This window comes from Stegodyphus dumicola, chromosome 12, assembly GCF_044657685.1.
Source record: "Stegodyphus dumicola isolate Sdum_Otavi_A_Nest chromosome 12, ASM4465768v1".
Classification (NCBI taxonomy): Eukaryota; Metazoa; Arthropoda; class Arachnida; order Araneae; family Eresidae; genus Stegodyphus; species Stegodyphus dumicola.
The window spans coordinates 31,905,857-31,930,512 of NC_140779.1; the positions used below are offsets into that span (position 1 = coordinate 31,905,857).

The 24,656-nt window shown below is 32.6% G+C and overlaps 1 protein-coding gene across 1 annotated transcript in view; it reads left to right on the plus strand.

The window, feature by feature from the left end:
* LOC118188481 (fatty-acid amide hydrolase 2-A-like) overlaps positions 1-24,656 on the plus strand; it is a 95,528-nt gene that overhangs the window by 62,081 nt on the left and 8,791 nt on the right. Inside the window, exons 4-7 of the mRNA XM_085827596.1 lie at positions 6,040-6,249; positions 8,937-9,056; positions 13,087-13,241; positions 19,908-20,003. Of these exons, the coding sequence (XP_085683722.1) occupies positions 6,040-6,249; positions 8,937-9,056; positions 13,087-13,241; positions 19,908-20,003 (581 nt within the window). The remainder of the gene's footprint in view (positions 1-6,039; positions 6,250-8,936; positions 9,057-13,086; positions 13,242-19,907; positions 20,004-24,656) is intronic.

The following is a 24,656-nucleotide window of genomic DNA, read 5'->3' on the forward strand; positions in this document are numbered from 1 at the left end:
TTACAAAAAATCTGAAAAACTTGTTTTTTATTAGTTTAACTGATTAGATTAAAGTTAAAGATATTTGCTTGCCTGAAACAATTAGTTATCCAAAGTTTAGAATGCGGTTTGAGGGTAAAAAACGGACACTTGTATACTGCGAAAACAATGAATACGGGACATAGAAACAGTTATATTTGAGAAAAAAAATAGGGAGCATATAAAGTGTCGTATTTGAAGAAATTGGGAAAAGGCATTCGTTTTTGATCACGCAATTATTAAATTTAATATATATTTGCTCATAACTGTAAAGTTCTATTCAGTGGCATAAATTTTAAGGCATTTATGCATGTAGATTTGTAAAGCCTGCTCTTCATGCCAGAATTTAATGTACGCAGAATCATTGATTTGAAATTTCCATTTGCAGGAGTGTTAATACTAGAAGTTTTCTAAGCAGTCAAAATTTAATACTAGAAGTTTTCTAAGCAGTCAAAATTTAATACGACCCCCCTAGAATTATTAATTTTTATACTACCCTAAAGTTGATGTTGTGGCTTTTTTCTTCATTGGACAAAGTAGTCTAAGCAAGACCATTCTGACAATTTTTAGAGCCATTTTTGCCTACTGCATAAAATGTACCACATTATTAAAATATGGCATCTGAAAGTGCAGTTGAAAAAATATCATTTTACACATTTTCTAAACTGTAACCATAAATCTGTGAACAATCCCTTAAAAATTATTTACAAATACCTTCTATGAGTAAAAAATATAGGAACAAAATATAAAATTGCTTATGAAGACGCAATAAAGTCGCAAATAAAACTATTATTAAGTTCTTCATATTGGTTTGAACACCCAACAGCGGCCGAGCGGTAAAATAGCTGAACACTGAGGTAGTTCGGACAGAGGTTCGAATCCCGCGAATGGGCTGGTTGCATGGAGGTTTCTCGTGATTTTCCCAATGTGTGACGTGTATACGATCCAATGTCCTTAGAACGTCCCCGACGAACGTCTCCCCTTAGGCAGACAGCCCTCGTGTGCTTTGTCGTAATCAGCCCATATTGATTCGAAAATGGAGCTCAGGGTTATGAATACATAATCAATTTAATTTGTTGATTTCCAAATAAATTAACTGAAAATTTAAATCATGTTTATTTAAAGTTCTAAATGTTATTTATTGAAATCCATAAATTGCGTGAATACCTATATTGTAAAATTAAAATTTATCTCAGAAAATTCTTCATATGTAGGAAATATTACTTTTATTTTTACTCGTGTTTTATATATATATAGGAGATAATATAATCAATTAATCAATATTGTTTAGGAAATAAATTATTATATATATATATATATATGTGTGTGTGTGTGTGTGTGATGTATCAGCTTTACACGTAGCTTAAATAATCAGACGATAGTTTTTAAAAAAAAAACAGGATCCATTTATTATTATTCAGGAGAACAGTTACAAAAATCAGATATCCGGAGTAAATAAAAAGAATTACTAATAACTTTTTGTATGAAGTTTACTGCATTGTGACATTTAAGAAAAAGCCCCGATATTCCTTTTGCGAGTTCTTTTATAGCCTCTGGAAAGGCGGAGCTTCCAAAAAATGACGTCAGCCTCGTCAGCCAATCCAGTTCGCTTTAAATATCCCGAGAACATTCTATAACTGTACGTATAGAAAAGGCGGGAAAAACAACTTGACTACGGGGCTGTGGATTTAATTCCACGTACTTTCAAATAAGAGAACGTCGGCATTAAAAATGAAAAGAACATACAGTTAGAACTTTAACGTGTATTCTTGACTATGGAATTTTATTATTACACACACACACACATATATATATATAGAGAGAGAGAGAATTTGCTGTTACTCAGTGCTGGAACTCCGTAGCTTATAATACAGAAAAATGTTTAACTTGATCGTCTGTTAAGTGTCATTTGTCGCTTTCTATTTCTTTTCACAGCAGATTTCCTTTAACTTAAAACAGAACAATTGCGCTTTTAAATAATTTGAAAATAATTATTTAATAGAACAATTGTTCTGTTTTAAAATTTATTACTTCCTTGTGCGAAGTAAAGTATTGTAATCGGGAAAGTTTTTACATTTGAAACTCTTAGTAAAACGAACAGGGAATTAAGTCAGTTTGCGCATAAACACCTTCAGTGTCTTTTTGCCGAGGGGAACTAAAAGTAAGCTTTCAGGTTTGAGCACCTAAAAATCTATCTTCCTGCCCGGTGGCCGAATTGCTTCTTTTCGCTTGGAAACTCTAAGTTTAATTGTAAAAATTGCTTATTAACTGCATTTGGTGTTTAATGATTTTTCTCTATTTTATAATTTTTAATGAAAATGTTTTGAGTTTTTATGTATTTTTGCCTTGCTGCGAAGTGGGAACTGAATTAATTGAATGAGAAATATATCTCTAATAAAATTCTAGGAAATACGTTTTAATAAAATGCAGCAAAAAATGTGTATAATTTAATAGATCGCACAAGGAAGTCATGTAGTGACAACAGCAGATATTTTTCTAATAAGTTACATGCTTGTCTTCAAGTAAAATTAGGCAGAATGGCCTCGTAAATTCGCACACGAGAAATGTTTTTTTATAAAGTTCAAATGATTACTAAGAGTTTTTTTTTTTTTTAGAATTTATTCAAGGGAAATACTTGTGCTGAATTCCGGCAACTGCTTTATCTCCTCATAATTTGGAAAGAATAATGAAACAAAGAGATAATCCACACAATAAGTACCTTAGCCTTGAAATTTAAATATCTTTCTTTGATGTTAGTTATCAGCTCATTTTTTTATGTTCTTTGGATATTATTCTTTAAGAAGATGGTTTTCCTTAACTGTGCATCCTTAGATACGGAAAATCATTAAAGATGCACACCAGACATTGCATTTTCCTTGAATACATTTCGTTTTTTCACATGAATATGTAAAGGTCGAATTATATTAGATATTATTGTGTACTTATCGTTTTTATGCATTTCTGAAGAAGCAGGCCTGATGAAAATGATAACTTGAATATTTGTTAGCACTCTTTAACGATAACAGTGTTTGCAAATAATTTTAGAGATTGTTTACTATTTTCAGAATGAACTGACTGAATTCAATTCATGCTTTAGATTTCAATTAAAGCATTTGCTTTAGAAATGTTCTGCATTATGGCCTTTTCTCTGGATAGTTTTTCGAATCTACACCTGATTTCATACATAAAAGATATTTCTAATAACTGGCAGCCCTGTTTTCTTCATCCATCCACCTTATGTTGTCTTAGGTCTGCATTCGAAAAGTTCTTTTTACTTTCTTGCAAAAAGGTAAAGGAAGTGCTGTAATCGCGAAACATTTCGGGTATTATCATATTGCAAAGAAAATAGCTATTTTGACCTCCCTCGAATCCATTAAAACGATTTTTTTTCATAATACGGGACTTGGAGGTATTTTTTCGTAATCATTGTACGTATGTACCTGGCTTAGTCCAAAAACGATTAGCAGTAAAATGCTAAAATTGTTTGTATGGAGCTGCTGTAACATCTAGTTGGGCCCCTCCTCTTTAACCGCATTCGGCCGCAGCAAACATATATATATATATGTATACCCACTCTCTTACTCGACTCGGTGAGCTCGGTATTTTCATTCTCATACATTATATTTTGTGACAAGTTCGCGCAAATCAGGAGATAGCGTAAATAAATTTATTAAGATTCTATTCTAGGCTATATGCCTATATTTTATAAATAATTTATAAAATATTGTTCTCATCGGAAAAGTAAGGGAAAAATAAAATATAAAACACATAAACCAATGATGAACGAAATATTTTTTTTCCCACTTAGAGTTCTGGAGGGTTTAGCTGTTACCGATGCAGGCGAAAATTCTGAAGCGCAGCACCACGCTTTGTGGTTGCCTCTTCTGGCCTGTGGTGACCGTTTCGAGCGTATGCTCTCGAGTTGGGTAGCGGCAAATCCAGCTGTCGTCCAGTGGATCTCTTTGCAGAGAGATGAATGCTCTTGGCAAAGCGAAACTAAATTGCTCTTGACACGACTCAAAAACACGAGAGAACTCTCTCTCTACTGCAGCCAACTCATTAACTAGCTCTCACTCTCTAACTGGAACTGCATTCCCTGTTTTTGTTCAAGTTTCCCTGGGCGTGTCGGGATGATTTCCTTAATCCTCATTAGTCCGTAATTTTTAAGAGCGTCTCTCTATCTCTCGATCTTAACATTTTTTTTATTCATCTTACTTTTCAAACTCGGAACCATTGCAAGAGAATTATGTTACAATCATAAATCCCCTAACAAAATTTTAACATTAACGGACCAGGTTTCTACATTTTTTTCTCCCCGTTGTCGATAATAAATAGACCTCTTCTTGCAGTCATTTAGGTAAACTAATGCTTCATCAAGGTAACAATGTATTTCGATTTATCTCCTGCTAAATAGTTTTCATACAGGATTCTATAAATTGTTTTTGCGTTGTACCTCCTCAAAAACTGGCAAACATCATGTTTTTCATTCTTTTTAAGGTGTAAATATTGGTTCATTTATTGTTGCTTAGTTTGTATTTAAAGACACTGCAACTGATTTCTACGTCAGCGATTTTTTCTTGTTACTAATTATTTAGCTTAGAACATTAGAAACAGTACATACCATTTTCGGATAAAGCAAAATTCTTCGCAAAAAAATGCAATCATCCCTTCTTAGAATTCAGTATTCCCGGCAGTGCAAAATTGCGTTACCAGGAAAATGAACTCGATACACATACTTTCATCATTTTATGCACAGCGCGGAAAACAAAGTGAAAAATTACATATGCTATCTGATCTAGTGGGACTATATCAGCAATAAACAACACCCAATCTTTCTGAACGCGATTATTCTTCTACTATATATAGTACAGTAACGAAGAGTATTCATTTGGAGTTTTCGTCCCATGTAGAAGTAAAGTTTGACGGTTTTTCCCTTTCCTTTTAATAACATTGATTATTTTTGGATTTATTGATTCCGTTTAATAACATAACGTTTTTGGATTGTTTGATAAGAATACTTTCCTTTGGAAAGCGCAAAAATATATCCTTCAATCCACAGCTTGTTTACATGCGACATTTTGAACGAAGAAAAAGTTAAAAGTAGCAGACGATATTTCTCATTACAAATAATAAGCTATTGCTAACATCTTTTATTCCAAAACATTTCGAAATCTTTCTAAACATTAATAAACACAATCTGTAGATTTGGTAAAAGTAAGATATTATAAATGACAGATTTTCTTATGCAAGAGTTTTAATATGTGGACATGCAACGATTGGAAAAATATCAATCTGTTTGGAATCATTGCCAAAAACAGATAAATTATAGCATAAATTCTAAATAAATTTCATTTGGAAAGTTCTTTCTCGACTTTATGTTGGTTGAAAAAACAAAATTCTGCAAGGAAAGGTTCTTTCGTTAAACTGACATTGTATTTTTCATTCCACAGGTTTAAATTCCAATTAGTTAGTTAGCGAAACATTAGCATTAAGAGTTATAAAATAATTAACTCATTTCAAAATTATATTAAACCAAATTTGTTTTTGCATCTGAATTTCAAAGTCCAAGTCTGTGAAGAATTTAGGGGAAAACAAATAATATGACAAAAATAATTATGAAAGGCCTTACATTTTTATCATTTTTTTTTTTTTTTCAAATGTACTTCTAAACACTAATTTTCTGTAGCTGATTTTATCAGTTTTGAGGTATTCATAAACACACTCTAAAAACAGCTTTTTTTCTGTTAACTGAGGAATCAGTATGCGAATCTTACTTACATAACTTCATTTATTTAAAAGCTTCTTTATAAATTCATCAATTTACTGCATAAGTGTGTACCAAAAATACTAATCTGTTTAAATGAAGATACCAAGTAACAGCTGTTCACTAAACAACGAAAGAATAAGCGTACAGTTTAAAAGCAGCATTTCTCTTCGCAGAACATTTTCCATCATATCCCTGCACCTTTTCCTTTGCATTTTAAATAAATTGATATTACCCATAAACATTTCTCTCTACAGGGTTTCGAAGCACTGCAGCATCTCTGCTTTTCAAAGATGTCAAAGCTGCAGAAGACGCTCCTACAGTGGCCATCATGAAGAATGCTGGCGCTATCGTCTTGGCAACGACCAACAGTGCTGAAATGGGCATGAACTTCGAAACTAATAACAAAGCTCATGGTAAGACTAGTCATCCTTATGACACCAGCAGAACCAGTGGTGGAAGCAGCGGTAAGTGTTGCAGAACCTTCTCAGTTTCCTCAAATTTGAAAACGTATTACCATGAGATTATTCAGACAAATTGTTAAAGCCGAATTGGTACTTTTCCGTTTTGCTGGCGCAGGCGATAAAGTCGCCAATAATGGTACAGCTGATGCCAAACGGAATATCCTCGCTGGTAACCTTTTAGCCTCATTTTCAAAACAAATCGCAGCCATTTCTTATCAGATTGATTGTTTCTTTCAATACTGGCATAGAATTACATTCGCGGTAATTAAGTCAATTAAGATGCAATCACACCGCTCACCCGAAGGCGAAAATATAGAAAAGGCAAACTCAAGGGTTAAATTCATCAATTCTAATGAGATTGCACTAGCGAAGTAAAGCACTGCGAGTTTACATAATTTCTGAGTAAGCTATTCGTACGAATTGAAATAATCCTTGCATTCCCAATTAATATTTAACTTGAAATTAATGTAGATAATAACTGAGAAAATTAGAATTTTGTAGCGTAGTTTACGTGCGATGAGATCACTTCGGGTCACGTGACATGAACCGGCGAATCAGGATGTTGAACCGTGAAATCATAGTACATTCTTAAATTAATGTCTTTTTACAAATTTATTATCTTTATTTATTGGTTTCTTACAAAATTGTAAACGATATTAAAATGTTTATTCCTTCAAAATAAAAAATTCTTAGAACTAACATTTGTTAAAATATTTTATGTGTATGTTGTCGCCAATAAAGCCTGCTTGGTGAGATTTTCGCCGGCGAAACGGAAAAGTACCGCCGAATTTAAGTTTTTATACGCTAAGATCCTTTTTGCCTTTCTTCTCATTATATCTTTTATTGGATTATCCTTAATTTATCCGAATAAAATCTCAATTGCACAAGGTTGTTCTGCCAACTTAGAATTCTCATTATTTTCAAAGCGATATATAAGTATTTGTTCATCTAAAAGTAAACAGGGATAAATATTAGCTGCTAAGAAGCAAATAAAAATACATAAGTTATAAAAATATTCAATAAAATGACGCTATTTGGAGATTTTCCATGGTTTGAAAATATTAAGTTCCGAGTTCTCAGATGCTTATCAATGACCGAAAGAATGAGACCGCTGAACATTGCTAGCTAAAACCGGCTTTGCTAGCTAAATTCTTTGAAATCCGGAACAATGCTAGCTAAATTCTTTGAAATCCAGATTGAACCTTTTCATCGATTTCCTCATGTGTAACGGGAGATAATTTGCCTTAGAAACTCATTCACGAATGCATACCATTTTTTTCTTCAGTCCGTCCTTGCCTGCTTCACCTTTCTAAAACTAAACAACCAGCTACATATGTCTCCAGATGATCGATTATTAATTACAATGCCTTCTCCAGAATTCGAACACGGAACCTTCGGCACACAGTAGGCACTCTTAATCACTATACCATTTAGGTGGCTAAATTATCTGCTATAAGCTAAGTTCTATTATTTAGTTAAAAAATTGCTAAAATTTTTAGCTTTCATTTTTTAAAATACATGAAAATTTCAGCTTCGTGCCCCATCAATATCAATACTTGTTCATATTTTCCAACAAATCTCTAGCTTAAACATTGTTGCTGAAAAATATTTTCAGTTTGCCTGAAAAAAAAAAAAAAGGATAATTTTTAAAAAAATGACAAAAAAAGTCTGAAAGCTTTCAGATTTTATATTAATCCAGATGATCGATGTTGATGATAATGTACAAAATGTTGTATCAACGTTTTGTACGTTACTTTTATATATTATATATCATGTTCTTCGCACTTTAATCATAAAATTCAAAAAAGCAGCGATATCACAAAATATTTAAAAAGAGCATATATTTAGAATTTCTGATACACAGTCTCGCGCCCTGGAGACTTTTTTTTTTCGGACATTTCCCGCTTTCAAATCTTTGTGTTTATTAATCAAAAATTAATTAAAATTTTAGAAAATATGAAATAGATAATAAAACAAATTCCAAATTTGGGCTTCCAAATGCTCATATTAGCAGAGCTCTAATATTTGGTGCAACAATTTGAAAAGGGAAACCCCGTTTTATAGTAGAAAACTCAAAAACGCCAGAATGGAATTTAATAGCCCTCTAGACAAATCGCCCCTTTAAGCTAAAAACCTTTTCGAATTATTGATTTTCTACGTTTTCATGTTTGCTATAGTACTTATAAGCTAACTCATTGTTCATTTAATAAAAAAAGACTGCAAATTATTCATTCTTTCACGCTGCATTACCTCTATTTTTAAAACTGTAGACAGATTAATTACCATTTGAAGCTCAGAACTGACATGGATAGCGAGAAAGGCTTAAACATGCATTGGTCATTTTCATTTCTATAATGCCTTTCTAGAAAACATGTGGAAAATCTCACGAATTTAGATTCATATTTAGCTCTTATTTGGGGAAAGAAATAATGAAACGGGAATGTTGTAATGAGCATTATTCGAATTTTTAAATTGTTGCATACTGCAAATTAAAACAAAATATACAGTTCATATCAGACAACCGTAATGGATCCTTCTGAATATAAATAACAGGTGCTTCTAAAAATAACGGTACCCTAAACTTTGTTCAGCTATTAGAGAGGCTTAGTAAAAGTAACATATCTTATACCATAAGATGAAAATAATGCGTACTTTATAAATAAGTATCTCATCTACAAAATTTTTTACAGGAGGAGAAAGTGCCCTCATCTGCGCTGGAGGTTCCGTCATTGGTTTGGGCAATGATATGCTGGGTAGTATTAGGGTCCCTTGCCATTTTACTGGGCTCTTTGGGCATAAACCAACCAGAGGTAAGATTTTTGATTTTTAAATGCATGGTTTGCGGTAAAGCTATTTCGGTTGTACTAGATTTTAGCGCAATCATTAAGGTTTTATATCTTTCCAGAATTTTCGAATTTTTCAGCAATTTAGGCAATAATTCTAGACTTTTACTTTACATTCCGTAATATCTAATGGTTGTAGTCAAAACAAAGGCATTAAGTTGTGATTTTTAATAATGATTTTTATGTTAATTTATGCTAAACTTTCATTAAAAGAAGCTCTTGGGTGTTAAAAATACTTAATAAAGTTTTAACTCTTAAGTTTTTTTGTTAAAAATGGTTAAGTTTGTCTTTTCTATATTAATGGAATTTACTATGCTGCATATACAAGGTGTGCTACAAAAAAAAAAAAAAAAAAAAAAAAAAAAAAAAAAAAAATAAAGAGACTAATTGTGTAGCCTGAAAACAGAGTAGAGTTGGCAACATTTGTTTTGGTGACGTCATGCCACACATCTCCTCTATCCATGCGGCCAGTTTCGACTTAACCAACCACGCCAGTGGCGAATACTGCGTCATTGAGCGAACACGTGCAACTGCATTCCGCCGGAAATATGTCTAATGTAAAAACCAAGCAACAAATCAACAACAAGTTTCTTGTGAAACTTAAATCAGCCACGGAGGAAACACTTCCAAATGTTAACCGAGGCTTATGGAGATGAAACTTTGTTTCATGCATGTGTGTTTGAATGGCATAAGAGGTTTTCAGAGGGAAGGGACAGTGTGGAAGACGAAGAATGTGCTGGGTGCCCAGCACGTTCATCATGATTGAAAGGATTCCCAGTGCTCAGACTGTTAATCAACACTACTACATTAAAGTACCAAAAAGACTTCGTGAAAAAATTAGGGAAAACAAAAAGGTCGCAGCTGTGGAGTCATGGATGGCTGTTTCACAAGGACAAATGACCCTTTCACACTACCCAATCTATCAAGCAGTTTATGAGCAGCAAAAACATTACTGTGATGAGGCATCCTCCTTATTCACCTGATTTGGCTTCATGCGACCTTTGTTTTATTTCCTAAAGTTAAATCTGACTTAAAGGGAATCCGTTTTACCTGAGCTGAAGAGGTTCAGGCAAAGCTCTGCCTGTCTTTCAAGCAGAGCTTCTTGCATTAAAAGCAGCCATCAATTTGGCAAAATATCAATTAAGAATAAAAGTCAACATATACAGCGACTCTGCCTCAAGTTTGGAGTCCATCAGAGGACACAAGACAAGGAGTCCTTTGGCGCAAGATGTTCAGAAAATTCTTCAAGTATCCCACCAGATGACAGATATATCCTGATCTGGATTCCAGCTCATGTGGGTATTACTGGCAGCGAAGCGGCGGACGTGCTTGCGAAATCTGCAACCAATGACTCCAGTAGATTTGAAAACGCAGTAAGTGTTCCGCAGTCCTATTTAAAAAAATCACGCTCAATGTCCTTTTACAAGAATGGCAGAAAAGATGGAAAAGGGAAAGCACAGGGAGGAGAACCGACAAGTTCTTTCCGAAAGTTACATGCGCAGTTAATACAAACTCAATTCTACATTGGCCATGGCCCCTTCCCACATTATCTTAAAAGATTCGGGAAACGAGCATCAGGATTGTGTCAATGTGGTGCGGTAGGTGATGCAGATCACTTCTCTTCAACTGCCCACAAACCGATAAACTGTATTTAAAAATGCCAAGCAGTGAATACTGGCCGCAATAGGCGGAGAATACATGCGGCAACAAGCAGACGAAAACTAAAATAGAGGAGGTAATTAGGCTATGCTCAGCAAGGTACTAAGAAATTCTCCCCTTCCCTTGAGAATTGCATCTTCGCAGCATAATTTTAATAGCAATTCAAAATACTACAACAACTGAAAATCAACACTAGAAAAATAGCTCCCCCGTAGAATAGTAACAGGACTGTAAGAGCAAAATTATTGTAATGTAAGCATATTACTATCCAGTTTGTAGGTAATTGATAAAAAATAATATTGTAAAGCAGTTTAAATGATATCGAAAATTCAGTCAATGTGTAAATGAATTACAAGTTTACTTTGATTATCTCAGTAAAAGTATTGTAAACACAAATTCAGATAATATTTAAATGTGCACATAGCTGTCATGATTTTATGTAACTTGTACAAGACAATGTTTGTAATCAACATATCTACACTTATACACAGGCCTTGTATGCCCATGTAACATTTATATTTATATTTTTACACGGAGGAAATATTCCCTTCTGCCAGGATGACTATTAACACTGTAAGACTTTTACAACAAAGTCAGGTCAGTGGTTATCTCAGGCGGCGCTCAGTCTCCTGAAGGGTCATCCACAAACCTCGTTCCAGAACTGTTATCAGCAATGGCAGCACCGACTGCAGAAATGTGTGAATGCTGAAGGGAACTACTTTGAAGGTGATAATGTCACGTAGAACTGATTCTGTATGTATAATGATTTATTGGACCAGTCCCTTTTTTGTGTGTGTCACACCTTGTATTTTCTATATTTCTTTTTATTGATATGCATATTCGTGTAGGGGAAGTTTCTGTAGACAAAATTTCTAAAATACATTGTTTCTAGATTTTTTTATTATTTTATAAAAAATTAATTTTTAAAAAATTTAATTTTTTAAGAAAAAGTTTAATTCTTGACTTTACTTGCTTGTTTCTCAAAAGACTTAATTAGTATTTTCCTTTTTGAACTTTAATTCTTAAATGTTAATACTTAAATGTTAATTTCTAAGGGTACCACTTTATTGGAATTACTTTTGGTTTTAACTTTTACCCTTGCCTGCATGAATGACAAAACACGAATTGAATGGTTGGAGAGTTAGGTTTGGAGGCAACTTCCTCTTGATAAGTCTGTCTTTTGCCTACTCTATCATCATTCACATATGCATTTTTAAAAAAAAATTGTTTAATTTAATTTTAATTTATTCAATTAGTAGATTTATTTTCATGGATAGATTTTACACTTGATTTGCTTATGCTTCTGAATTTAAATGATATTGTAGATTAGTTCGAGAATTAAATCTTTTACATGTTTGCATGTTTTTAAATTATTTTGGCTTTTTTCCTTTTTTTAGAATTTAAATTTGCTTTTCTACTTTTTTACTTTTATACGTATTAGTTTAGAATTTAAATTTATTTAAATATAAACATATACATATATTTTCAAAGTCGGGCAAATAAAGTCTCTTCTTTTGAAGCAATAAAGACACGGCCTCAAGGGATCGGTTTAAACTCTTCATCTGTGCTTTCCTCGTTCCTAGATATTCCTATATTAAAAAATTTCATGAATTATAGAGTTGTATTTTGCAGTACATTCATTTCACTATTAGCAATGAATAAACTCCAGTGTGCCTGTGTTCCAAATGGAGAATTAAATTAAATTGATCGTAGGCTAATATGACATAATGTTCTTTTGCCATATGATAACTCTGTATGTTTTTACCATCAGGTTATAAGATATTTTCTCCCTCCTTTTTGCATGCCTTCGGGGCACACTCGGCGCGTATTCGTGAGCTCTATGTTCGAGTCCGGCTAAGGCATTGCACATTTTTCATTTCTACTTCAAAATAACCTAATGACTGCAGAGGTGTCTAGTACGTCCGGATATAGAACTGCTTCTTAAAAATCATGTTCGCTTGATTTTTGACAATAGTAGCTCCATATTAATAAAAATATCTGCCACAACCCTCTGCCCTATGCAACATTTTAACACGGGGCATGTTAACAAGTAAAAACAATAAGCCATAAGAACCCATGTACCCCATGTGCCCTTGTAGCAAAATGGTCTTTTTTTCTTTCCCATGTCTACTGTGACATCTCTCTCTCTACCTATACCAACTTACTTTTCTGTCATTCAAATTTTCAAGCATTTTGAATAATTGTTTAGATTTTGTAACCAAAGAAACAAGGTTATTAGCCAATACATTTAAGTTCTTTTGAAAGTATTAAGCTTTTCGTTAGATTTAATTTATACACATTATGTAGATGTGTATAACGAATATCTGATCTTTGGTAGGTTTGGTGTCAGCAGATGGATGTTTTCCTGTTCCTGATCCAAAGATCCACAATTTTATATACACGGGTCCGATGTGCAGATATGCGGAAGATCTGGTGACGACGATGTCAGTTCTTACCTCCCAGAATGAGAAACCTGTCAAATTTGGAAAGCAGGTAGATCTTGTTTCAATTTTTATTAATTTTTCATTATTTTATCCTTCCGCTTTTTATTTATTGTTAGCATTTGTCAGGAAATTTATTAAAAACAAATCTGAAAGATTTCAAATTTTAAATTAAGTCCAAAGGGGCGTTCTTTATAACATTTCGTGTGTTACATTTATTTATTAAATATCACATTCTTCGCACTTAAACCATAAAATTTCAGTTCAACAGTAATATCGCAAAATAGTTTTAAAATGAGCATATCTTTAGAATTTCCGATACAGAGACTCACGCGCTGGAGATAAAAATGTTTTTCCTGCACAACGTTGCCATGCCTCGCTTTGAAATCCTTGAGTTTGTTAATCAAAAATTCGTTAAAGTTTTATAAAATAGGAAATCGATCATAAAACAAATTCCAAACTTCAAATTTGGTCTTCCCCATGCCCATATTCGTAGGAGGATTACGTCATTCAAAATTCGTTAGCTCCGTGTATCCTTGTTTTACCACAATGCGAGAAATATACATTCATTTATGCAGATTTTTCATTATTTAATTTCTTTAAATATAACACAGGGCGATAATACTTTGTGGGGACAATTTTAAAAGTGATTCTCCGTTTGTAGTGAATCAACGCAAAATCGCAAAATGAAAACAATAGTTCTTCAGGGACAAAGCCCCTTTGGACTAAAAACGAAGACCGAAAGAAACGACATATCACCCTTAGAAAAAATATCCACTAACATTTACGCGTTTGTTGCTAAAGAAAAATGAAAAGAAGAAATCAAGTATTGAAACGACAATAAGCTTTAATTCATAAATAAATTTAAATTAATATAATGCAAAAATTTGAAAGCTTTCAGATTTTATATACGCCCAAAGGGGCCTTTTTTTTTTTTTCATCTGCACCCACATACAATTTTCTAGAGCATTTGGACTAACTCCCCTTTGGGCTAAAAATATTTAAAAGCAGCATATCTTTAGAATTGCTGGACAGTCTCAAGCGATGGAGATAAAAAATGTTTTCTTCATTATAATGTTGCACCTTCTCTCTTTGAAATCGTTCAGTTTATTTTTTTAAAAATTTCGTTACAGTTTTACAAAATATGAAATAGATTATAAGTATTTTCTCCATCCTTTCCGCGTGCCTTCGTAGTGCAATTGGAAGCATAATCGTCGTTGAGAAGTCCAGGATTCGAATCCCGGCGAGGGCACTGCATATTTTTCACATCCCCTGTTTCAAAAAACTTAATGGGCGCCTGAAATAAAAGGTGGTGGATAATACTTTGTCACCACCAGGATTTGGCTTTTGCGCCCCCAAATCCCCGTCGCTTTTAAAAAGGGGAGTATATAAGGTATTTTCTCCCTTCTTTACGCATGCCTTCATAGCGTAATTGAAAACATATTCTATGTATAGTCGAAAGGTCCAGAGTTCGAGTCTCGGAGAGGGTATTGCACATTTTTCACGTCTTCTGCTTCAAAAAAAAAAAAAAAAACTCATGACTAAAAGATAATAAAACGAATTCAAAATTCAAAATTTCATTTAAGAAAAGGTCTTTTTCCGTCAAATCTTTACAGTCGGACTTTGTAAAATGCATCCGAAATTCCTTCGGAGTTTGTAAAATGCATCTTCAGATTTGTCCTTAAGAAATTTTACTTGCTCTTTGTCAGTTTATGAATGGATCTTGCGATGAAAGTTGATGGACATTTTTAGGACGTCCTCAGTCTTTAACTGCCGACGCTTTTTCTGGATCCTTAGGCGCAACTTTGGCAGAGATGATATGTCCGAGGTAAGCCGCTTCCTGTCTGACCAATTTAAGACTTAAACTTAGATTGGCTCCCTTCAATTTCTGAAGCACCTTCCAGGTATTATTTTCTAAATGCTCTTCAAAAACTTTACCCGACAATGATGGTGTCATCCATGTATATCAAAGAGATTTCGTAGGAAAGATCTCTCAGTATGGTCTTTCGAATGTTGCCGACGCAGTTTATAATCGAAATGGCATCACCTTGAATTTGTGGAGCTCTTGTGTGGTAATAAATGCCGTCTTTTCTCGGTCTTCTGGGTGTAACTCTTTGCACTCTTTATACCTAATTATCTTTATATTTCTCGGTCTTCTGGGTGTAACTCTTTATATCTGCTCTTTAAATCAAGCATGCTTCCATAAAGATTGTCCAAAATGTCATAAGTTCTAAGAAGAGGAAAGCTGGCTTTATTAGTAAGCTCGTTCAGCCGGCGGTGTTCAACGTCAAATCTAATTTAATCATCCTTCCTTTCTAACGATTGGACGATTCTGGACAATTGAAGTGATCCAAGGACTTGCTGAAGGTTCAATAAGATTGCTTTCTTGCATATCCTTTAGAAGTGTTCCTACCTTTTCCTGTTTAGCAATCGGTAGACGTCCTGGATGTTACTTGATTGGTGGATGATCCCTCATATCAGTTTCATGCTTCGCCATACTTTCTCGACCTACGAAGATGTCCAGGAGAAACTATCTTGAAATTTTTGAATGACACGCTCTACAGCACTACACTCTTCATCGCTTAGTTGTGCGTTTTGTAATAACCTCCCCCTGATGTTAGGGTCTCCGAAGATACAGAGGCTGGAGGACAACTGGTTCGTTTAACGCAGGTCACTGGAGTACATACTATAACCACTTCGCCTTTATTAATTACTCTCACCTTAACAATTACGTTAGCAACTCTGACCATGATGATGGTCTTTGACAGGTCGATGAGTGCTGAAAGGGTAAATAAAACGTATATTAAAAATTTGCATTGCTTACTCTTTTCCCTCTTAAGCAATGATGGTTTTTATACAATATCTGTATAAGTGCGGACACTCTTTAACAGGAAGATATAAGAAGTCTGGAGTGGTAACTAATGTAAAAAAAACCTTTTAGCAAAAATACGGTTTAATATGAAATAAAATACATTTTAATAGTGTACACTGCATTATAAGTTGTGTTATTAAATTATAAAAATATGAAATATTCCGTTATTGTTGTTGTTGTGACTTATCTAACTGACAGTAAGATCAGAAAAAGCTCACGAAATTCATCGGGGCAAGGAGTGTATGATTGCGCCTGCGTTGGCAATAGCCTTGACTACCATACAGGTGACAGTACGACTTTGCTCAGTTCTGCCCCACTTTTGAAGAAGAGCACCCAAGGGGGATGGGTCCGATAGTCTTCCACCCTCTCTTTCCCTACTATAAACTTAACCAAGAGGACTTTTAACTCTCCGCATATTTAGCGTTCCCCCGTGCTGCACAGACACTTTACACTGCGCCAAAAAAATGGGACAGTTCTTTACCTCCCGTTCTACTGGGCCGATTGACGAATTTCAACTTGCGTTTTTCATGTCTCGAAAGCGCGACTTAGGATATGTATTAGATTTATATATAGCATTGTTTTAATATAGGTATTTTGACACAAAATCGGACTTTTTCTGAAATCACATAGCAATTTTTTTCCATATTTCGATACGACTCAAATTACGCCAAACTACTTTTATTAAACTTATTTAATTCTTCCTTTCACATTTCGAAATTTAGGTTCATTCCAAATAAAATTCACCCATTTTGTAGGATTTAGTTTTAAAATTTGTATTTTTAAATAATTTTTATAAATTTTTCAAAAACAAATTTGAATTATAAACTATAACATTTTTACCACCATCTTAAAGTAGACGTATTTATAAACATACATGCAAAAAATTACAGTTTTTTTATTCAAAATTTTCGAAGATGTACATAAATTTATATATTGGTCCGTTTTTGAAATTTGGCATAATTGTTGAAAGCGATAAAACATCAAATGTGGTTTAGACACTTTGCTAAAATTATTTCGAAGTAGAAACGATGTGGCTTTCTTTCCGTTCAAGCACAATGTAAAAAGGTAGGAAGGAGGTGCCTTTAATTCCGCTACGGCATCATGGAAGGGAAAGGAAAATGGGTTGCCACAATATTAAAAAGTTCGCCAGGTGAATTATTCTTGGCGAAAACTGAAAAAATTGTGCCAAGATAAATTTTTGAATTTCTTCGTAAATTTCGCAGCAAATTTTACAAAATTTAATATCTAGGCATAATTTGAGTCGTAGAATCGAAATATGGAAAAACATTGGTATGTTATTTCAGAAAAAGGTCCGATTTTGTGCCAAAATACCTGTGTTAGAACAATGCTATATATAAATCTAATACACGAGACATGAAAAACGCAATTTGAATTTTGTCAATCGGCCCAGTAGAACGGGAGAAACTGTCCCCTTTTTTCTTTCTTTACGCAGTGTTAGATGTACAAATATCCATGCCTTCCCCAGGATTCGAAGCCATACCTTTCAGTAAAACTGTCAGCGTCGCTAATTACTATCTCGGTTGGGGGGGGGCGAAATATTCTGTCTACCGTTTCCTCGTATATTTTGTTTCTTGCATATATAAAAATAACAGATTTTAACTTAACCTCTTAAATGCTACAAAGTAGTGATAAAATGCGGTAATGCGTAGAGTGTAATATTCTCTCTGTTTCAAAGGATAATAATAGGAAAAATCATTCTTTTCCCAATATATGTTGATATGAAAGCAAAAATAAATGACTCGGAAATTGTCTAGCCACTAATAGCTATGGTACCCTTCAGGGTGCTACTTTGGTAGACGGTTGCACGGATTTTGGCGATTTACATTGGCGCAATTGTTGGCGCGGTTTTTACAATCGTCAGCCATCTTGAAAAACGCTGTTCTTACGCATAGTTAAAGTATTCGAAACTTAAAAAAATAATAATAAATATCGTTAAAAGTAATAGATTAATTTTTTGTTGAAAATGTCGTTTTTTAAGATGGCAGGCAAGTGTAAATAAACACATTTACTATGAGTATAAAATACTAAAGTAAGGTTATTATTACTTTCATATAGCAAAGAAAAGAATAAAAACACCGCTATAAAAACATTGTGCCAACGTTTAATTAGATTAAAATATTACTTAAATTGAATATCGAATTAAAAACATTATACCAACATTTAAAAGAATTAAAATATTACTAAATTCAAATACTTTAAAATATGTTATATAGAATATAATTAACATTAAAACATATATGCCAATAATTATCTCAGCAATTTTTGAAAATAGCGTATTAATTTTTTTAACAAAAAATGAAGTATACAATTATAAAGTAAAAGAAAAATATGTACTCATTTAACCTGTCGTTTATTGATAAGTACCACAAAAAAAAATCGAAATCATAATTTAGATACGAATGAAAAAAATTTGAAAAATGTAATATCAAGGGCAGGAATAAAAAAAAATTTTAAAAAACAAAAAAAAATTATAAATAGATAAAGCAATTTAGAGCCAAATTAATGGATCATAAAGATTAAAAATAACCAAAAAAAATTGAAAAAAAATCCAATAATAGGTATTGTTTTTAAGATTTCGAAGATCCTTTAACCGCCCCTTTCTGAAGTACAAAGGACAATTTTTTGATTCCGATACTAATAATTCTTGGTACTTACCAATAACAACATTCATCTTTGAAAGACACATCTTTGAAGGAATTCGAAGATATGAATTAAATTTTAAAATGGCGCGGTAATGCACAAATATTATATAACCAATCAGAAAGCTGATTACATCACGCCTAGAATTAAAATTATTTAAATAATCATACATAATAAAATCATTTTTCAAAAAAATGCAAAATTAAATTGTATTTTAATATTTAACAGCCATAAATAATGTTTAAAACATAAGATTAAATTTATAGATATTAAAACTAATTACTTTTAAAGTAAGGGCACGCCATTGATTACATCATCCACAACATAAAATTTCATAAAATATCATAAACAATAAAATTTTTATTTCAAATAAAAATGCAAAATCAAATTGATTTTTAATATTTAGAAGCCATAAATAATATTTAAAACACGAAATTTATGCATAATAAAAAGCATTATTTTTAAAATAAAATGACAACAAAGTATCGGTTACCATAAATAACTTATCGAGCAATGGGTTTACTATAAGTCGTATTACTCGCCAAAAGAAAAATCGCCCAAATCCGTGCAACCGTCTACCAAAGTAGCACCCCCTTCAGAAATACACTGCAGTATTTACAAATATGTGAGATAAGACGAACATATACTATTTGAAAGGTAACTTGAAACTTGCGAACGTACATTAGGCCAAATCGTACATAATATCTAACTCTTCCTATTTCTTTACATTGGTTTGAAAGACGCACATTATGTCTAGATTAGGACTATTTTGGGAAGTGAGTAATAGGAGGCTTTCAATTCGTATATTTTATTACAGCTTATTTATAGTAATAGAAGTAATAGGAATAATACTGAATAATAGGAGGGTTTCAATTCGTATATATTATTACAACTTTGTATATTTTATTACACTTATTATGTGTTTTCATTCCTGCCTCCTCTCGAGTTATAAAATTCAATTGAAAGCATGGATACCAAAGCAGCAGACATTGAGAAACATTTAAATAGTATTTAAATTAAATACTTTAATACACTGTATTTAAATTAAACGAAGTTCTAGTTCTAGAAGAAAGCATTTTATGAAACTTGCAAAGAAATCTGATTTAAAAGATTGTTAACGAAATATATTTGGATAATTCCTCAGATTGCAGAATAAAATTTAAACTATTTTACAATTAATTTCAGGTAAATTTTTCGAAATTGAAATTATTCTACCTGCTGTCAGAAGATGTTCCTCTTTCTTTCCGTCCTACAGAAGAATATCAGGAAGCTATAAAAAAGGTAACAGAGTTTTAATTTTATCTTGTAACAATTCTTCTGTCTCATTTTTTTTTTTTTGTAGCTACTATGGAATTTTTCTACAGCCAAGCTCAACTGTCTTTCATTTAAAATGTCTTTTACATATATAGGTTCTTCATTTTTAAGACTATTTTAAGAAGAAATCTGAGCTTTCATACAAAAAAGGCCTAGTACATATAAGTTTAAGCTATAAGTTGATAAGTTGAAGGTGGTATGCAAAATTGAATGACAAAATAAAAGTCGACCCTTGATTTAAAAGCTAACGGATGAGAGATAAATTACATTGTTGTAGGAAGCTGGCACCTCTTTTTGCAAGGAAGTCCGCTTGTTCATTGCCCCAAAGACCACAATGGCCAGGCACCCACTGAGAACGATTTGCTTCCCCTTTAAAGTGAGAGTTCTCAGGAATTTTTGACAATGCAAAATTGCAGGTATTAATGGGTATTAAACAGAGCTAGTTGATTGAATGGCTACGTGAGAGTCAGAAAAAACTACTGCCTTTGCAAACTAGTAAGACTTTAGGGCTATACATATGGCTACTAATTCACCATTAAAGGAGGTACCAATGTATTCTGCAGGGGTGTAAGAAAGAAAAAAAGATTCAAAAACACACCAGGCCCAACTTTAAAATGACAATCAATCTGAAAACCATCAGTAAAAATGTACAGTTATTGTTTAGGTGGATATATAGCCGCAATGGTCTCTTTATTTCAAAACATAAACATTTCAAAACACTTGGTGCAACATTTTACTTTCTATGAATGGTTTTTACTAGGTCTAGCCTTACTTCCTCCAAAAGGCTTCTGGATATTAAGAGTAGTTGTATATTAGGTGGAATCTCGAGGTCTTTCTTAATGTCCAGGAGTTTTTGAATAAATTAATGGAATATACAAAGAATAAAATTCTAAACTGTTATTAAGTACATTGAATTTTTTTGAATTTACAAAAAAAAAAAAAAAAAAAAAAAAAAATTGACTTAAAATTACCGGAAGGCATAGATAATGAGTCATTTTTGTGGAAAATAAACCTATCAACCCAGATTACAATAAAAGAATAAAAAACTGATCGAAAAACCTATTCATGGAAGCCCTAGTCTGGGAAACAGTGAAACTACATTGGAATGTGGAAATCCCTTTTCATCACTCAAAGATGACAGCGTGATGCTGGTAACCTGCATCACTCATTCCAAGCCACGTTTCTTTATGAAAGCCCACAGCATTACATTGCAAACTATTTCTTTCACAGACGAGCGTTATGAAGCACTTTTTGAACAAGAATATTAGTCCCTTATTGCAAGACAGCCTAGTGTTCTGTAATGTAACATATCTGCAGGATGGAGAGCCTGCGCACGCGCCCTGCTTAGCACTTGTTGCGTGTGACCTTCGACGATGACCGTGCTCCTCAGATGATCACCCCTGCACGATGGTGCTTAAAGGTCCCCATGCCTCACTTTTTGTAACCTTTGATTACGGCGCTACTTAAGATCATATGTGTACAGTAATCGGGCTGAGGTGTTGTCCATATTGTGAAAAGTTTGCCGTCACGTGATACAGGATTTACAGTTGAACATTCTTCGGTACAGTGCAAAGCATCTGAAGGCAATTATTAGCAATGATGGCATCACACTGAACATCACACTGAAAACCTAGCTACGTTCGGGCTGTGTTGTGCCATTGTAAGAGCTTCTCAACCAAAACACCACCTATCGGTGAAGAATGTAACTATCCTGCAAAAATATCATTCGTTATTAGAAACACCTCTAGCTTTTCTACGCAATTCCGTAACAACCAGATGATGCTATTGTATATGCTTTTTGAATTATTTAATCTTTATTTTTTCTTTTACTTTTGAATGATCAGGCATATATACTTATAATATAATATATGATAATTTATTTACTAAAGAAATATTGACTATACTATCTCCTAATATAAATTTAGCAGAATGTATCAAAAAAGAGGGAACTCATATGTAGGAAGTTTAATTCCGAAAATTGTGTTTTAAAGTAACTTAAATGTAAATCATAAAAAAAAATAAAAAAAGCTTTTAAGGGAGCTTAAATTTAAATCATGAATAAGAAAATTTCAAAATTTGAAAAAAAAATTAAAAATTAAAAAACAAGTAATTATTGCTATTGATTGGAAATTAGTTGACTTTTCAAAAACAAACCAACTCCCGATCAATGAACAATAATTAATAAATCCGAAGGAGTTTCGTCTTTTACTCAAGTAAGAATGATTGTGCCAAACTGGCAAATTAAGTTAAGACAAAATTGTAGTTCCGTGAAGTGATGGGATTTATAACCAAAGTAGAGTACCAAATAACTCATTCTTAATGAAGCATTTTCGCTAATACAAGATTCTTTGGAAATTTTGAGTGAAAAGCCAATTTATGTTGTAAAATTTACAAAATACTTGAGTAAATGTCCTCCGACACCTTCGCTTTTATACATGTTAATTCAAGACCATTTTTATAAAAATAAACATAATAAACAGTAGTAATCTTAATTGGAACTATGAAATAGAACTCAAAATAATTGAAATGAACATGAGAAAAAAAAAAAGGAGAAAAAGAAACATAATAATGCTATCTTTGCAAAAATAAATCAAATAAAAGTTGAAAAATTTAAATATATAAGAAAGTAAAATGTGAAATGTACATGAAGATATAAAGACCAGAAAATGCATTAATTAACTTTCTAGTGGGATGTCGGTAAATTGTTCTCTTCTGTTTCTTACTCAGAAGGGGGGTGTCCAAAATTCGGTTATCGGCAGTGGGGATACTTTGAATTATTACAGGCGGTGAAACGTTTGAGAAGCTATTTTGGGGACGTGGGAGGTACTAGGAATGTTTGAGGGACGTTTGTTGCGGAGTTCTTATGTGAGTGAAAACGTCTGTTAGAATTTTGAATATAATCACTAGTGAAAGGAAATTAATTAATTTCTGGCTAATTGTCGTGTCGGAACGAGGAAGAAAAGAAGAAAGAGAAAAAAGTAATTTTCACTGTCAACGAGCTATTTGACAGACTAAAGAGTATGTAGAAGATCTTGTTTTCGAACTCAGTGAATTTTAGATCATTCAATATAATATATATATATATATATATATATATATATATACGATATTTAGGCAGATAAACGAATAAAAAATTTTTTAAAAAAGCAAAGCAAAGGGCTTTGATAGTATAGTTATTAGATCACTTGTCTTCAATTTCCAAATAACTCACATTCAAATCTCGATATGAGTAGAAATAATGTGAATGTATATTATTATATTAATTTGAATGGTCACATGGTCTTCCGTTTTCTTCGTGAGGATGATACTGATACTTTTACTACTGAATATTAGTTGAGACGCATAAAGAGAATGTCATCTCAAAGAAATATGTATAGGTTAACTAGAGATATGGGGCAATTATTAGCAATGATGCCATCACACTGAACATCACACTGAAAATCTAGCTGCGTTCGGGCTGTGTTGTGCCATTGTAAGAGCTTCTGAACCAAAGTACCACCTATCAGTGAAGAATGTAACTATCCTGCAAAAAATATCATTCGTTATTAGAAACACCTCGAGCTTTTCTATGCATTTCCGTAACAACCAGATGATGCTTATTGTCTACGCTTTTCGAATTATTTAATCCTTATTTTTTCTTTTACTTTTGAATGATCAGGCGTATATACTTATAATATAATATATGATAATTTATTTACTAAAGAAATATTGACTATACTATCTCCTAATATAAATTTAGTAGAATGTATCAAAAAAGAGGGAACTCATATGTAGGATGTTTAATTCCGAAAATTGTGTTTTAAAGTAACTTAAATGTAAATCATAAAAAAAAAAATAAAAACTAAAAAAGTTTTTAAGGGAACTTAATTTTAAATCATGAATAACAAAATTTCAAAATTTGAAAAAGAAATTAAAAATTAAAAAACAAGTAATTATTGCTATTGATCGGAAATTAGTTGACTTTTCTAGAACAAACCAACTCCCGTTCAATGAACAATAATTAATAAATCCGAAGGAGTTTCGTCTTTTACTCAAGTAAGAATGATTGTGCCAAACCGGCAAATTAAGTTAGGCCAAAATTGTAGTTCCATGAAGTGATGGTATTTATAACTAAAGTAGAGTATCAAAGAATTCCTTCTTAATGAAGCATTTTCGCTAATACAAGATTCTTTAGAAATTTTGAGTGAAAAGCCCATTTATGTGGTAAAATTTACAAAACACTTGAGTAAATGTCCTCCGACACCTTCGTTTTCATGCATGTTAATTCAAGATTTTTTTATAAAAATTAACATAATAAACAGTAGTAATCTTAATTGGGATTATGAAATAGAACTCAAAGTAATTGAAATAAACATGAGGAAAAAAAGGAGAAAAAGAAACATAATAATGCTATCTTTGCAAAAATAAGTCAAATAAAAGTCTAAAAATTGAAATATATATAATAAGAAAGTAAAATGTGAAATGTACATGAAGATGTAAAGGCCAGAAAATGTATTAATTAACTTACTTCTTTCTAGTGGGATGTCTACTTTCTAGTGGGATGTCGGTAAAGTGTTTTCTTCTGTGTCTTACTCAGAAGGGGGTTGTAAAAAATTCCCTTATCGGCAGTGGGGATACTTT